The 16,310-nt window shown below is 50.1% G+C and overlaps 1 protein-coding gene across 5 annotated transcripts in view; it reads left to right on the top strand.

Moving 5' to 3' along the window:
• The window catches only part of wu:fj29h11 (uncharacterized), a 47,628-nt gene that overhangs the window by 18,530 nt on the left and 12,788 nt on the right, over window positions 1-16,310 (top strand). For all 5 annotated transcript variants that reach the window (XM_060036966.1, XM_060036965.1, XM_060036964.1 and 2 more), the window contains 17 exons: window positions 143-386; window positions 557-704; window positions 1,095-1,272; window positions 1,613-1,793; window positions 2,404-2,530; window positions 2,852-2,971; window positions 3,860-4,010; window positions 4,490-4,602; window positions 4,693-4,843; window positions 5,345-5,593; window positions 6,504-6,713; window positions 8,842-9,023; window positions 9,395-9,581; window positions 10,377-10,519; window positions 11,750-11,934; window positions 14,136-14,395; window positions 15,136-15,355. In XM_060036966.1, coding sequence (XP_059892949.1) covers window positions 143-386; window positions 557-704; window positions 1,095-1,272; window positions 1,613-1,793; window positions 2,404-2,530; window positions 2,852-2,971; window positions 3,860-4,010; window positions 4,490-4,602; window positions 4,693-4,843; window positions 5,345-5,593; window positions 6,504-6,713; window positions 8,842-9,023; window positions 9,395-9,581; window positions 10,377-10,519; window positions 11,750-11,934; window positions 14,136-14,395; window positions 15,136-15,355 — 3,049 coding nt within the window. The remainder of the gene's footprint in view (window positions 1-142; window positions 387-556; window positions 705-1,094; window positions 1,273-1,612; window positions 1,794-2,403; window positions 2,531-2,851; window positions 2,972-3,859; window positions 4,011-4,489; window positions 4,603-4,692; window positions 4,844-5,344; window positions 5,594-6,503; window positions 6,714-8,841; window positions 9,024-9,394; window positions 9,582-10,376; window positions 10,520-11,749; window positions 11,935-14,135; window positions 14,396-15,135; window positions 15,356-16,310) is intronic.

The following is a 16,310-nucleotide window of genomic DNA, read 5'->3' as shown; positions in this document are numbered from 1 at the left end:
TAATTTAACACAGAGTTGCCGATGTTAAATTCATGTTCCATCTTGAACCGAGATCCATGAGTTGCGATGCGTACTGCCTACTGCCAACATACTGATCAATAACCTTTGATCCGTTCCATCCGTCTGCCTACTCCGCCCGCAGCCGAGAGTGAGAGAGAGGAGGACGACGTGGAGGAGGAAGAGGAGCCGCGGTACGAGCTCGTCAACAAAGAGACCCACAGCGACTATCTGACGGCCAGCGAATGCGACGGAGGCCGTGGGATGGGCGAGGCAGAACTCTCTGAAACTGACGGCGTGACGGTGGAGAAGGAGGAGGAGGAGGGGGAAGACGCTGCTGACACTGAGGGCGAAGAGAACTTTGAGAGAGCCCTGATCGAGGACATAAGGTTGGTTCTGCTGGCTGTTGTACTGCTACAAGTTTAGGAGGATAGCAACATTCAAAAACGAAGAAATTAAAATATATAAATCTTGATTATAAGTTCTACACTTTGCTGTTAGTTAATTACCTCACCTCTAGTGATTAAGTCCTGTTGGATTTTCACCTTTCCCTCCACAGGAAGAGTCAGTTTGGCGTGGGTGTGGAGCTGACCGCTGAATGCAAGAAGCTGATGGCGGTGCAGCAGGAACGACTGGGCCGCAGCCTGGACCGCCTGTCCACAGAACTCTACAGCAAAGACGCACACTTTGTCCTGGAGCTCATTCAGGTACATCTATCTCCAGAGCCATTTGACTGGCTGCCTGTCAGAACGGATCCAATGGTAGAAAAACATTGTTTTCTCAGCCCTGCAAGGGAATAGCCAGCTCTCAGGGTTCAGTAAAGGTTAGGTGCATTGCTCAGGGAAGCCTCAGCACTTGGAGGAGCCAGGGATCAAACCAGCAACCTTACCGGGTTACCAAGACCTGTTTTTGATATTTTACATTTATTTAATATTAACATTTTATTGTTGAATCATACAAAGGGGTTTTGGTTCATTGAAAACGGTTTTTCATATTTTTCTATCGTGTGTTTTCTGCACCAATACGACACAGGAAAATACCCCTAACCTTCTAAACACTTTAACTTGAAAACCACGAATAACCCGGGTTGATTTCAGAACGCGGACGACAACACCTATCCGCTGGAGGGGGGGGTGGTGCCGGCGCTGGTCCTGGTGGTGGAGAAGAACTGCATCACCGTCCTGAACAACGAGAGGGGCTTCCAGGACCAGAACATCAGGGCCATCTGCGACGTGGGCCGCAGCACCAAGGGCAAACACAAATACGGATACATAGGTATTTCCCTTTCACTTTTGAGTCAAAGTCAGGAGTAGGACTCTCTGGGGACCCCTAGTGGAGACAACGTCAGTCTTCTAACTGCGCCATTTGGTTCACTTGTTCCCACATTTTCCTTACAGGGTGAACTCTTAGAAGTTCATTATTATATCCTGGATATAATCAATCATAGATCATAGAAAAGGATATGAGAAATCATTCTTAGGAAAAAAAATACTGATTATGAATAAATCAAGGCTATGGATAAAATCCTGGACACGAAAAGTCATGTTGAAACAACCGTGTCTCGATCCATGATTCTGGACGTCCCTCCCCATCATTCTCGCCTCTCTCCCCGCAGGGCAAAAGGGCATCGGCTTCAAGTCTGTGTTCAAGGTGACGGACCGCCCTGAGATCCACTCCAACGGGTTCCACCTGCGCTTCGACAAGAAGAGCGGCCCCATGGGGTACATCCTCCCCCACTGGGTGGAGGAGGAGAGACCCCTGGACCTCCAGCAGATCCCCAGCATCGGCGAACACAGGTCTGTGGTCTGGAGAAAGCTCCGAATACGTTGTCTTCGTTATTTTTGTACAATTAATTTATTGGAGGGGCTGTAGGTAAGATTTAAGAGCCATTCTTTCAGTGTTGATTGTTCGATAGGCCATGGCGTTCAGATAGTCAGCTATTAGTGAGCGGAATTATCTGGGGGAATATCTTTTCCTAGTGTACTGCGAATGCCTCTATGAGACAATTTAACAGCCAGCTCGTTTCTGACCATCAGGGCAGAAACGATTGGTTCTGGGACTCCCATCTGCCTGTCAATCACAAGCGTGCACACGGCAGCGGGAAGGTTGCACTCTTAAATGGAGGCGAAACGTAGGGAGCCTGGAGGGAGGTGTTTTCTTTCTCTTGCTCTGTTCTGCTCGGCTCTGATATTCGAACCCTGAAATCTTAACAGCTAAGCGGCAGCACAATGTTAAGGCAAGGACAATATATACCAATACAGATCATCAGTGTTGCCAATCGCAGCAAGGAAAGGAATCGGATCCAAGAAGCAAAAATGTTTAGATAGAACATTGACATCAACACGGGGTCAGATATTCTGGCCTGTTTGGTAATCCTCCTCCTTGTCCTCTTCCTCTCCCTGCTAGCTGGACCACAAAGATCTGCCTCCCGCTACGGTCGGAGAGCCAGCAGACGAGGAACCTGTTCCACGACGTCCACCCCTCGCTGCTGCTGTTCCTCCACCGTCTGCGCTCCATCACCATATACAACCAGGTGGCTGCAGACGCAAACACGCACGCAAATGCACACGCAAATGCACACACGCGTGCATACAATCACACACGCATGCACTTGAATGCACGCGCACGCACACAAAAACACGCGCGCATGCAAAAACACAAATAAACATTGTAAACACACATGCAAATGCACGCACGCGCAAATGCACAAGCATACAAGCAAGAACACACGCATACATTCACACAAAAACACACACACACACACACGTACACACGCACGCATACACGCATACAACACACTCTGTCATTCTCCCACACGATCAACATCCTTACCTGTGTGTGTGTTCCTCTGCAGTGTGAGCGTCGGGTGGTGGCGATGACCCGACGTGACCGGAGCCACAACGTTCTGGAGGTGGAGCACACGGAGGGAACGGAGCGCTGGCTGGTCATCAAGCGCACGCTGGAACCGAAGAAGGTACACACACACGCACGCACACAGACCGAAACACACACCCACACACACACACACACACACAGGGGTGCCGTAATGCGGTGATCAACAACATAGCCAATAAACATGTAAACACAACAGGACCAACGATGGTAAAATGCATGGACGGCACGCATAATGTGGAGGGTTAATGGAGCTTCAGTTCAGATTTCTGCTCGTAGTTTGACCGGCAAGCGAGTGGAGCTGTTTGTGTGGGATTTGAATCTCTCCAAGAGAAGCTGTAAGTGGTTTGATGTTCCAGACGGAGGATCTCTCCCCATCACTAAAGTGATCCACCTCTACTCTCTGACCTCTGGTCTGGCCCTTGCCTCCTCCAGCCTCTGCCCCAAGGGACCGATAATCAAACTCACCCTGCAGTCTGCTCACATGATCGATGCGATATGAGATTAAGCACTTTACCAAGCGGCATCCCCGTCTGAAGGCAACGGGGAAAAAAGGAAGCAGTTAACACAAAGGCTGATCAGTCTGTAGACCTCGGAACTAGCTGTTGTGACTGTGATTCTGTGTTGTACTTAATTGAAGCGCACGGCGGTTGTGACTGTTTGAGGTACTAAATGAAAGTGCATGGTGGATGTGACAGTGTATTGCACTAAATGAAAGTGAACCATGGTTTTGACAGTGTGTTGTACTCAATGAGAGCGCCCAGTGGTGGTGACCGGGTGTTGTACTCAATGAGAGCGCCCGGTGGTGGTGACCGGTTGTTGTACTCAATGAGACCGCCCGGTGGTGGTGACCGGGTGTTGTACTCAATGAGACCGCCCGGTGGTGGTGACCGGGTGTTGTACTCAATGAGACCGCCCGGTGGTGGTGACCGGGTGTTGTACTCAATGAGACCGCCCGGTGGTTGTCCAGATCAAGGAGGAGGTGGAGTCCACGGAGCTGGCCCTGGCCTTCCTGTTGGGGGACAGCTCTCTGCCCGGTGACATCATCACCCAGCCCCAGAAGCAGCCCGTGTTCGCCTTCCTGCCGCTGCGCAGCTTCGGCTTCCGCTTCATCGTCCAAGGTGAGCTCACAAGGAGAACGCATCACGTTATTAACGTTATTATTTGACTTTGTTTTGATTAAGGCATCTCTCTTCCTCTCCTGTCTCAGTCTCTCTCTCTCTGTCTCAGTCTCTCTCTCTCTGTCTCAGTCTCTGTCGCTCTGTTTTTCATTGTGTTGTTTTGTCTGTCTGTCTGTCTGTCTGTCTGTCTGTCTGTCTGTCTGTCTGTCTGTCTGTCTGTCTGTCTCTGTTTTATTCTGTCTCTGTCATGACTTTGACTTTCTATTGGACAACGCATCTTTCCACCTGAGCTTATCAGTACACATTGTTGTACAATGCATTACTCAAACTGAGTAAAACCAGTCAAAGCATCAATCTTTGTTTATGGTTTATCCTGGCCACCAAACCAACATCTCAAACGACGAGGTTAACCACGCATGAAGAGGTTAACCACACATTATTCACCGGAAAAGCATCTGGTTCTTCCCGTGTGTCCTCAGGCGACTTCGACATCCCCTCGTCCCGTGAGGACGTGGACAGAGACAGCCCCTGGAACCAGTGGCTGCGCTCCGAGATCCCCCAGCTCTTCGTCCAGGCCCTGAACGTCTTCAACGTACGTCCGACTCTCGACAACACAAACAAACCTTAGATGGGCTAAGTAGACTCACTACGACTCACCGACTCAGCGCCTTCCCCCCTTCAGGACCACCCAGAGTTCAGCGGGATGAAGGGCTTGGTCCACTTCCTGCAGTTCGTCCCCCTGCCAGACGAGGTGCTGGACTTCTTCAAGCCGGTGGCCAGGCAGATTATACAGCTGCTGAAGGGCCAGGCCTTCCTGCCCACACTCAACTCAGGTACTCACTCACTCACTCACTCACTCACTCACTCACTCACTCACTCACTCACTCACTCACTCACTCACTCACTCACTCACTCACTCACTCACTCCTACCTGGCTTGGTCAAACTCGGCTTCCCCAAAGTGTGAATTCATAAGGCGTGCAGGGCTTTGAGGGCACGATGCCACATAGCGGTATTATTTTAGAAAGGTCATGTTTGATTAGCGGGACTAGTAATCATGGTAATGGAATGTAGTGTCAACATCTTCTGTCTCGGTCTGTATCTGTATCTTTGTATGTCTGTGCCACTCTCTCACCGTTCCGCACAGAATTTGCCTTTAGAATTTGCCTCTCTGCAGATTTAAAAGCATCTGTATGCATTTTTTTAATGTTTTACTTATTTTTTCATTTTTTTTTTTTTTGAGTTTTTTTTTTACTTAGTTTCTTATCAAATAAATGTGTGTGTTTCAGTACTTATAAAATCTGAATAAAAAGTGTTTTTCTCGGTTATGGTCAGAACGGGAGGTGGAGTACAAACTGCCCTCCCAGGTGGCCGTCTGCCAGGACTCGGTGATCCGCAACGTGATTGGCCGCGAGGAGCTGGACAGGCACCTGTCCCTGGCCTACCTCCACCCCAGCCTTCAGCCCCTGCCCCCCCTCTCCCTGCTCACGCACCTGGGGGTGCGACACCTGCGGGGCTCTGACGTTACCACGGTGACCACCGCCATGGCCCGGGAGCTCACGGCAGGGGGCGAGCTGCACACAGGTGCGTCCGCGACCATCGCTATCTACACCATTGCCATGTGTACCTTGCTGTGTACCTGTGATGTACTGCCTGACTACTGTCCCATTGTGTGGTGACGTGTACAGATGTGTATATAGTAACGATTAACCGAATTCAAACCAACATTGTGTTGTAATAGAACGCAATTAGCAATCGGCAAAGAGAGTGATAAGAAAAATAAATTGGGTTGTGCTGGTCATACTATAGAATGATTTTCTGCTTATTTAGTGAATTATAAAGAACATACTCTGAAAAAGAAAAATCTTATTCTAAATCGCAAACACAATATTGCAATTCGATTATTTCCCTAACTCGTTCAGCCCTATTATATAGTATGTTCCTAGAGGAAAACTGTACTTTAAAAGGGCCATTCATGGAAATCAAGAAAAGCATTCGTATAAAGACTGGTTTTAATGTTGCATGAAGTACGTAGGTTATAAAAGCTGATCCTTCCTATCTGTGACATCAGGAGTTTGAGGAGAACTTCCAGTAAGGCCTTAAGGGTTACATATTATACCACCGGCTGTGAGTGTGATTAGCAGTTACAAGCCGTTTTGAAAATCTGCCTCTTCTGACATCACAAGTGGGCGGGTCCACCTAGATGCATGACGGACAGATGAGCAACGTTTGCTCCAGTCAACTGGGTAGGCTGGTAGACTGATCCATCCAGCACACATCTAGTTGAACACGCCCACTTGTGATGTCAGAAGAGGCCGTTTTTCAAAACGGCTTGTAACGGATAATCACCCTCACGCCTGGTTGTATAACATATCACCTTTTAACCTGTGGGCGTACACTTGTTCTTTAACACATTCTGCTTTACTTGTCCTGTGAGGCTGAATGAAGCCCCATCACCTGACGCGGTCTCCTCTCCCCCCCCCCCCCCCCCCAGATGAGGGACTGCGCCGGCTCTCGCGGCTGCTGGTCTGTAACTTCCGGGCGCTGGAGTACGGCTATGGCGAGGAGGAGCAGATCCTGCAGGCGCTGCGGGAGCTACCCATAATCCCCCTGGCCGACGGGCGGGTGGTGGCGCTCAGCAGCGTGGGGGTCTTCTTCCCCATGGAGAAGGCTGAGAAGAAGAAGGGCAAGCAGAAGCCAGCAGGTACACCCCCCGGGGAACGCCGTGTTCTGACCTGCAGTCGGGATTGTGTCGGCTGCCATGGATACTCCTGGCCTGGCCCCGCTATCCTACATACTTCTGCTAAATTTCAATTTCCCTTCAGTACTACGTCTGGATTTGCGGTATATATTCGCGGGTTTTCTCCAGCCAACCTTTTGGCCGTCCAATCAGTGGACAGCGGGAGTGGCTGAGATCAATGACGTTGAGGTTGTGCACTAGTTTGCGTTGTAGTTAAACGTTTGCGATTGGTTAGGGCAGATCCAATCGTTTTAAACTCCAACAGACGCCCGCTTTCAAGGGAGTTAACGTTTGTCAATGGAGAGTGGCCAGACTCTCTGTGCAAATGAAATGAAGTACGAGAGAGAAGTAGGACCAGGCTAGGATATTTCTGCCATGTCAGGGAATCTTTCCCCCACCTGGGATTGATGGGGCTATCATGGAGGATCATGTACTCCTGTCTGCCTGCTACTGGATTCCCGCTGTGCTCGTGTTCTTATGCGCTGTATAGCTGTTGTGACATGAGAATAACGAAGAGGAAACTGTTCGAGTGAATATATGTGGACAGTGTTAATAATACATATGGCCGTTGAAGAAAGTGTCATGTTATGATAAAAGAGGTCATGGAAGATGTTAAATCGTCACAGAGTGGGCACTCGTCCAAGGCTCTTTCCAAGATTATAAAATGAAGAAGACATTGATTTAAATCTGGTGCTCAGAGCGAAGGTCAGCCAGCGAGTTAAGGTGCACTTGTAAGGGTTTGAGTGTCGTAGTTTGTCTCTGAGTATGAAGAGAACATGCGGTGCGTTGTGTCTCTGGACTCCGGGACGACCCGTCGTCGGCTTGCAGGTGTGGGCTGCCTTCGAGTCTCTTCAGAGGAGGAATGCAAATAGAACCTGCTTGGTTCTTTTCTTTTCTTTAGGTTATTTTAACACTCTTAAGAACCACGTGTCAGCAGTTACACACACACCAGACACACACCGACACACACACACACACACAACCCGACACACACACACACACACACACACACACACACACACACACACACACACACACAGGCACACAAACAGGCACATATGCACACACACACGCACCCACCCACATGCATACACACACATACAAGCACCCACCAACGCACATACACATCTAACTGCAGCAGCAGAGGTAGGCATATGACTATGTCCACCTCTCACCTCTAAAAAGTACAGACCTACACTATTTTTACACACACGCACACATCCACGCACACAGAGGGGAGAGAGAGGCATGCCCATTGCCCACACGTGGGTTGGCAAACTTGGCAGTGTTTTGCGTCATCCATTTCACAATAAAAGCCCCCCCCCCCCCCCCCCGCCTCTCTGAAAGCAAGGAGTCAGAGACAGACGATGAATAATTCTCCTCTCCCACACCGTGACGTCATCACTCTGGCTGCACTTCAATGGCAACCACAGCCTTTCAAACACACACACACACACACCTCTGCACGCACACGCACAAACACACGCTCACTCAGTTAACCTTCAGTGGTCCTCCAATTCCAGACTGGAAGATCAGTGGGTAGAAAAAATTAAATCAATGCAGGATTGTACAGTCATCCGATCCACACACTCGCACAACAACACTACAGCTGTATAAGCTGCTGAGAACGATATTCATGAACAGCTCTACTCTGAGCCCAGATGTATTCTATATGTCGTGTACTCTGTCATACGCAATAGTCTTTATTACAGAATAGAAGACTATCTTTCCTCCTGTTCTATTGTGTTCTCCTATCCTATTCACTGTGACCCCCTGTCCCACAAACCGTGTTCCCCCTGTCCCACTCACTGTGTCCCCTGTCCTACTCCCTGTCCCACTCGCTTTGTCCCCCTGTCCCACTCGCTGTGTCTCCCGGTCCCACTCGCTGTGTCCCCCTGTCCCACTCGCTGTGTCCCCCTGTCCCACTCGCTGTGTCCCCCTGTCCCTCTCGCTGTGTCCCCCTGTCCCTCTCGCTGTGTCCCCCTGTCCCACTCGCTGTGTCCCCCTGTCCCACTCGCTGTGTCCCCTGTCCTACTCCCTGTCCCACTCACTGTGTCCCCCGTGTCCCACTCACCGTGTCCCCCTGTCCCAGGACCCTTTGCGGCGCTGTACGAGGACGTGAGCGTGGTGCACCCCTCCCTGCTGGCCTGCGAGGCTCCCCTGGAGGCCCAGCAGGTGCGGGAGCTGCTGAAGAGGATGGGCGTCCACGAGCTGGAGCCCCAGCAGCTGCTGGAGAAGCACATCTACCCGGCGCTGCGCGACCACTCCTGGAAGGTACCCCTCTGATCACGTTGTGTGTGCGCCCTAACCAACTCTCTTGTGTGTATTAGTGTGTACTCTAACCAACTCTCGTGTGTGTGTGAGTGCGGTGTGTGTGTGTCTGTACTATGATGGCGTTGTGTGTGCACCCTAACCAACTTTCTTGTTGTTCTTTGAGTGTCTGTGTGTTTACTCTGATGGCGTTGTGTGTGCACCCTAACCAACTCGTGTGTGTGTGTGTGTGTGTGTGTGTGTGTGTGTGTGTGTGTGTGTGTGTGTGTGTGTGTGTGTGTGTGTGTGTGTGTGTGTGTGTGTGTGTGTGTGTGTGTGTGTGTGTGTGTGTGTGTGTGTGTGTGTGTGTGTGTGTGTGTGTGAACCCCCATCAGGCCAAGCCAGAGGCGGTGGTGGTGAGCTACCTGGTGTTCATCAAGCAGCACAGCTCCGCCTCCAGCTGGCCCCTCCTGGACACCGCAGTACCCGTCCGGACCAGCAGGGGGCTGCTCTGCCCCCAGCTCCACCGGGTGCACTTCTCCTCCGCGTACAACAACGTGGACCTCACCAAGATACTGCCTGGTGAGAATACACACACACACACTCGCTCCCCTCACACCCACGCACACACATTTAGTCGAAGAAACACACAATCCTCATGCATGCATGATGAATCGCATACATTCACACACATGCACATAATTGCGTGCCCACACACACACAACCGCGTCCGCACACATGCATATTTGTGTGATCAAACTCACATTTTGGCATATTGGAACGATTTGAATAATCCTGGTTTTGAATTGACCCAGAGTTCACTCATGCTTCAGGAGATTTTGTGATCTTCAACCCCGTGTGTGTGTGTGTGTGTGTGTGTGTGTGTGTGTGTGTGTGTGTGTGTGTGTGTGTGTGTGTGTGTGTGTGTGTGTGTGTGTGTGTGTGTGTTCTGTGGGCAATGCCTCCATTGTTGGGAGTAAAGCCAGCATGAAATGTTAGCTTGTGTGGAACACAGCTGTAGGGGAGCCTGTGCTGTCATGCATGTGCGTTTGTGTGTGTTTGTGCCCGCGCGCGTACACCCACACCCACCCGTTACGTAAGAGACAGAGCCCTGGCCGTCGTGTTACAGACCACTTGAGCCCTACTTGTGTTTTCTGCCTTTTGCTTTATTAGCTGCTCATTTTATTATCCAACTGCAAATCTCTAATCAAACAACACACACACACACACACACACACACACACACACACACACACACACACACACACACACACACACACACGCACCATGTACAGCCTGAACTTCACTCACCTGTCCGCCTCACCTGTCCCATCGCCCCCACCCCTTTCCACCCACTTGGTCCAACCCGAACCAAAGGCTGTGATTGGCTGCTGCTGAGCCCCTGCTACGTGGAGACCGACGGAGACGTCGAGGGGTGGAGGGAATTCTTCTCCGCCCTGGGGGTCCGGGACAACCTCATCATCCGCAAGGAGAGACGCACCCTCTCCCCCTCCGAACTGGTGAGCGTGTGTGTGTGTATGTGTGTGTGTGCGCGTGTGTCATCATTTGGCCTAAGCGTGTGTGACATTGTGTGTGGGCTATTTTTAATGAACCCATGGTATTTAGCAGCTGAATGAAACAGGATTTTTTGCAAATGCTGCATATCCGAAAAAGAGCGAACTTTGACTTTATAACCTTCAAACAGTCCTTCTCGGGACAGGAGGCTCGTCCCAGTGTCCACAGCATACTGGGAGCCATTGCTGAGCAGGAGGCCTCTTACCCCTATTTCCTTCCGTGGCGTGTCACCCTGAATAATAGTAGTTATAATAATAGTAAACTAAATAGATATAGTAAACTGAGCCCGGTGTATAGCATTAGCAATTTGAAACCCTACCCAACCCCTTGAATGAGGGTTTTATTCGTTCTTTTTTTTCAAAGAGTTTAGAGCACGGTTTAATGAAGTAGGAACAGGCTGAACAGATGCAGCCTTTGAAACACATTTCAACGACGGCACGCGACCGAGCAGCTTCTACCAGCCACTCCCGTGCGCTCGGCTGCAGCCCGGCCGCGGCGAGTCAGGCAGCGGTAATCCATGGCAGATTAAAGGATGAAGGTCCCCCAGAAAGTGTGGAGTCCCAGCTAAAGCCAGAGACACGTAGAGGGCTTTCAAGAGGAGCGGGGAGCGGCCCGGTGACTGATGCGACGCGACCGCTCCGACCGGGCTGTGAACACTCAGCAGCCAGCCCGGTTTAGCGTCCGCTCACAGAGGGAGCGTTCAGCCGGCGCCCGTATTGCCTTCAAGCAACGGCGTTACCGTCTGTCTCGGCACTGCTCACACACTCATACACACCTAAACACACGGCTCTTTCAAAGAGTTATTTATATTACTCAGCTTTGTTGAGTACTCCAGTCTAATTGGTGAGTTATGGTGCTCTACGGTCTTGTATTTCTGAATTGCACACGCACATCGCGGCTATGAATAACATCATGGGTGTTTTTTTTTCAATTGATAAATTTTTGGTTTATTTTATTTTCTGTCAAATCTTTGATTTCTTTAGGTGTGTGTGTGCACTAAGTATGAGATTTATCACCATCTGTTGTACTCAACAGCACTACTCTTGTACCCTAGTACAGCAGTTCCAGCATTAACAGATACCATTAGAACACCCCATAGTGCACTACATTATGTATGGCTGTGCCAACCTTGACCGCTGTCCTCATTGTGATGCTTCATTCTCCGTGTCCCCCAGGCCGCCAGCCCCTGGGCTGTGGGGAGCGACTCCTGGCCCCAGGGCACAGCTGAGGGGGGCTACGTCATGGACGACTACCCCTGCCAGGAGTTCCACTCCCTGGCCACGGCTGAGCTGCCCGACAGGCAGCTGGTGGAGCAGAGACGAGCGCTGCTGGGGATGCTGGAGGACAACTGGGAGAAGGGGTGAGGAGGGCGCCTCGGAGCACGCACGCACGCACGCACGCACGCACGCACACACACACGCACGCACACATGTACACACACACACACACATGTACTCACACACACACACACACGTACACACACACACACACACACGTACACACACACGTACACACGTACACACACACACATACACACACACACACACACACACACACGTACACACACACACACACACGTACACACACACACACACACACACACACACACACACACACACACACGTACATGTACACACACACATGTACACACACATGTACACACACACACACACACACTCGTACACACACACACACACACACACACGCATGCACGAAGACACACAAAGGTACACACACACACACACACACACACTTAAACCCACACATTTCAACACACACATGATCTCTCCTGCCACTTCTTTGGTTACAGATTTAAAGTAAGAGTTAGTAGTAAATACTGTCACTGGAAGCTGAGGGCCCTTAGACTCAATAAGGGTTAGTATATATACTGTCACTGGAGGCTGTGGCTCATGATACACTCAGAGTGAGGGATGTCCTCAGGGATGACAACAAATATTCTAAGCCTTTGTTTGGGTGTCAAGCACTGTGGCCTTGAATTCACTCCAGGGATTACCCTGGGATTTAGCTGCTCATAGTTCACTCCGACCCCGTGCGTGCGTGCGTGCGTGCGTGCGTGCGTGTGTGCGTGCGCGTATTGGGGATTAATTCAGGTGAAATAGGTCAGTCTGTACCTTACTGCTCAAATCCCTGTCAAAAATACCTTTTCATCTGCATCAATTGGTTAATGAATAAATGAGCTTGCCGTTTTGAAGTAGCTTTTCCTTAATATTATGGCTGCCTCTGATGTTTCTGAATGAGTCTATATATTTTTTTCTATTCTAGAACAGCTGCATCTCGCTCGCTGTGTCTCTAGCTCTGTAGTTTCGCCTTTTTAAATCCAGTCATTGGAAATTGCCACTATCACTATGCAACTCTTTCAATAAAAAGATTCTCGTGGTTGTAATTACTAATGGATCGAAGTGTCGCTGCCAAACAAAAACTGATTTAAGTTCACACCCTTCACACTCGCACACGCCTAAAATATAGTCTTCACAATTCACACGCACACACACACGTACACAAACGCACAGGCACACAGTAGATGTGATCCAAATCTAGCTTTCTTTCGTCTCGCACCACAGCACTAGAATGTCATTCAACCCTGATGAATAGCGTGTGATGGTTGGCTCTTCTTCAAAGTGCAGACTGGCTCCGGCGAGTTACTAGACGCCTCCAGTCTCTCTGTTCCCTGGCGGGAATGTGGGTCATTTAGTTCTGACTCTGTTCCCCAGTCCTCCAAAGGCAATATAGGTTTCAAAAGGGCCCCCATCTGATATCCTTGAGCAGGCAAATGTGGACTCTGCTGTCTGACGCTGGGTTGTAGTCGTATTATCAAGGCCTTTTGATGATCAATTCATTAAAGGAGGTTTGGGTGTTAATTTAGGTTTTTCGATGCAAAAGGCAGTCTTCTCCAAACGGGGTCTCCCAAGTTATATACACTTAGCTTTGCTTTACTATTGGTTTCTTCCTTCAAGGGCTGGCAATTTGGAGAAACCGGCCAGAATGAGCTAGGTTTTGAGATTGTCCGATGGAAAAAATCCCACCATTCCCTTCAAGCCGCCCTCCAAAGCCACTCCCCAGCAAAACGTGACTAGCTCGCTAGCTTTAGCAATATGTCTGCCCAGCCTTGTGGAAGACTCTGGTCATGCGCAATGAGTGCAAAGGCAGTGTGCTTGCAGGTAGCCGGGGCTGCAGGTAGGGCTTATTACAGGCCTGCCAGGGCCGCGGATACCGGGTGTCTTCCCCCTTCACGAAAGAGCATTGGATTTTGTGATGTAAAGAGAATTTTAACAAAAAAAGCTTCTTAAACACAACGCCTGCCCTATCATTAACGTGAAGCCTATTTTGATGGTTCACATAAGATCACAGCCTACCAAACACAAACGGTAGTGGTCAAATTGTCCACATTTCCTTAACCTATATTCATGCAGCTTTGTCTCATTGATATTGAGAGGCCGGGTACTAGCATCCGACGCACAGGAAGTACCGAAGCAGAGCCGACGTCATGCAGAGCCTGCAAGTCCGTGCGTCCCATTAACCGCGTCTCCTTCCTGTCCACAGCGACCGCTACTCCCAGTACATCACCGCGCAGGTCGTCGACGCCGACGGCCAGCCCGCCAAAACCACCAAGTCCTCCTTCTTCCACTTCCTGTCCCGGCTGCCCTGGGTCCCGGCCTACCGGCTGCTGGAGGGCGGGGAGCGGCAGGTCCAGTACCTCGTCCCCGACGCCGTGTACCTGGTGTCCCCCGAGGTGCACGGCCTGCTGGGCGTGCACGTCTGCTACGTGGAAAAGACCCCCAGCGAGCTGAGTCGCAAGCTGGGTAAGGATGTCGCCCCAGACGCCCGTCCGTCCGCTACCCTGGGGGTGTTATGAGGAGGGCGTAAGGTGAAGGACGCGGCGGGGAGCGTCTTAGGCCCATTCCCATTTCTACCCCTTACCCTTACCCCTCCCCCTTGTTTTGAAGGGGAAGGGGGAAGGGGTAGAAATGGGATTGGGCCTTAGACGTTGTTTGTGTTCTGGGTATCGGAGGTGAACTGGTCTCTGCTCAGTCTGGCAGGCGAGCTCCAGTCAAACAGAGGACATGTCAACCCTGCTGATCATCCTGCCAGCAGGACAATCAGTGTGATTGTCTTTGTTTATTATTAATTATAATTTAACAGGTTATTAATAGAGTGGTTTTAGAGTATTTAGAGTAGAAAACATGAACTGACACTCTCAACCGGCGGGTCGAGCATTGGGGACGGCCGAACCTTCATCTTTGGAAAGAAATTAATTAAACCTGTGAATTAATTAATGATTTAATGTTAATTCACTCTTCTAATTGCTTGTTATTTCTTTGAGCCGAGCCCCAACTGTAGCAGCTTTTTCTTTGCTCAATGCCTTAAACAGAACATATACGATCGGCAGTCATTGTTCAATGACATGTTCGGGTTGTGAGTCATAACCAGCGACCAGTGCGTCCTGAGGCTCGACCAGGGGAGAAGCAGCGCTCTGAGAGAGGGCAGAGCGTCCTCGCCTCTCACCCTCCTCCTGTCTGTGGCTCCTCCTCCTCCTCCTCAGGGATGAAGCACAGCGTCTCGGTGGAGGAGATGATCTCCTACCTCAAGACCTGGAGCTCCCGGCCGGAGGAGACGGAGGCGGAGGGCCGGCCGGGGCCAAAGTTCACCAGCACGGTGCAGCACGTCTTCAACGTGTACTCCTACCTGCAGAAGAACTGCTCCCAGGGGGCCCTGAAGGAGCTGTTCGAGCACACGCCCGCCGTCTACGTGGAGCACGACAGGTCAGTGGGCGGGGCTGGGGCCCTTCTGTACATTGTACTGTTTAGAGGGGACGTAGATGACCACCAGGTTTGAGTGGGATTAGCCGCTACAAGCCGTTTTCAATAGCTCACCTTTAACGCCGTTACATTGAGCAGGGGATTTTACCCTTGCCCCGCAGTAAGTTAGGATGTCATTAAGTAGCAGGTAGGGGTTAACAATAGGGAATCTTGCTCAGTGATGCTTGCCTGTATGGTCGCACCCATGACTCTTTTTCAATGCCAATTCTGGGTATTGGTTTTGGATAAAAGGCTGAATACATTAAGAAGAAAGTAAAGTTAAGAAAGTATAAAAAACATTATATTATCTATCTTACAGCTGATTAGCAGCTTTGATTTTGCGATAAAAGAAAAGTTTTGTGAGAATTAAATGCAACCAAAATAGGCTGAAAGATGGTAGCAGGCAGTTGTCTGTTATCTGCGGACATCAGGTTTGAACCCAGACCCTTTCGCCGTGGGGTCACCCTAACCACTCTGTCGGGCCCAGCAGTAATTTAGAGCAGATCTTCTGTGGGGAGATGGCAAAGAGCCTGGGCCTGAAATCACAAACAGCCTTGTTTCCTGTTTCATTAGAGAGGTTCTACCGAAGAAACTCATTCCCGCTAGTGACTGAAGCGTTCTATAAGTGGATTTCTACAGGGCCAAACACAATGTGTTGCTTTGAAACTGCTACAGAAACCTTTCTTAACAGACTTGTACAACTGGCTGAGTTTGTGTTCGCTTTCACTAGCCAATGACGTGATGTAATTACGATCCCTGACTCCAACATCACGGATTGGTTGAAACAAATCTGAGGTCTCACTCTAGATGTGAATCTAAAGCCTGACTCTAGATATTAATCTAAAGTCTGACTCCAGATATGAATCTAAAGCCTGACTCTAGATATGAATCTAAAGCCTGACTCTAGATATGAATAGAA

The sequence above is a fragment of the Gadus macrocephalus genome, chromosome 18 (genome assembly GCF_031168955.1).
Source record: "Gadus macrocephalus chromosome 18, ASM3116895v1".
Lineage (NCBI taxonomy): Eukaryota > Metazoa > Chordata > Actinopteri > Gadiformes > Gadidae > Gadus > Gadus macrocephalus.
The sequence above is the reverse complement of the archived record's forward strand: the minus strand, read 5'-3'. Positions and strand labels throughout refer to the sequence as shown.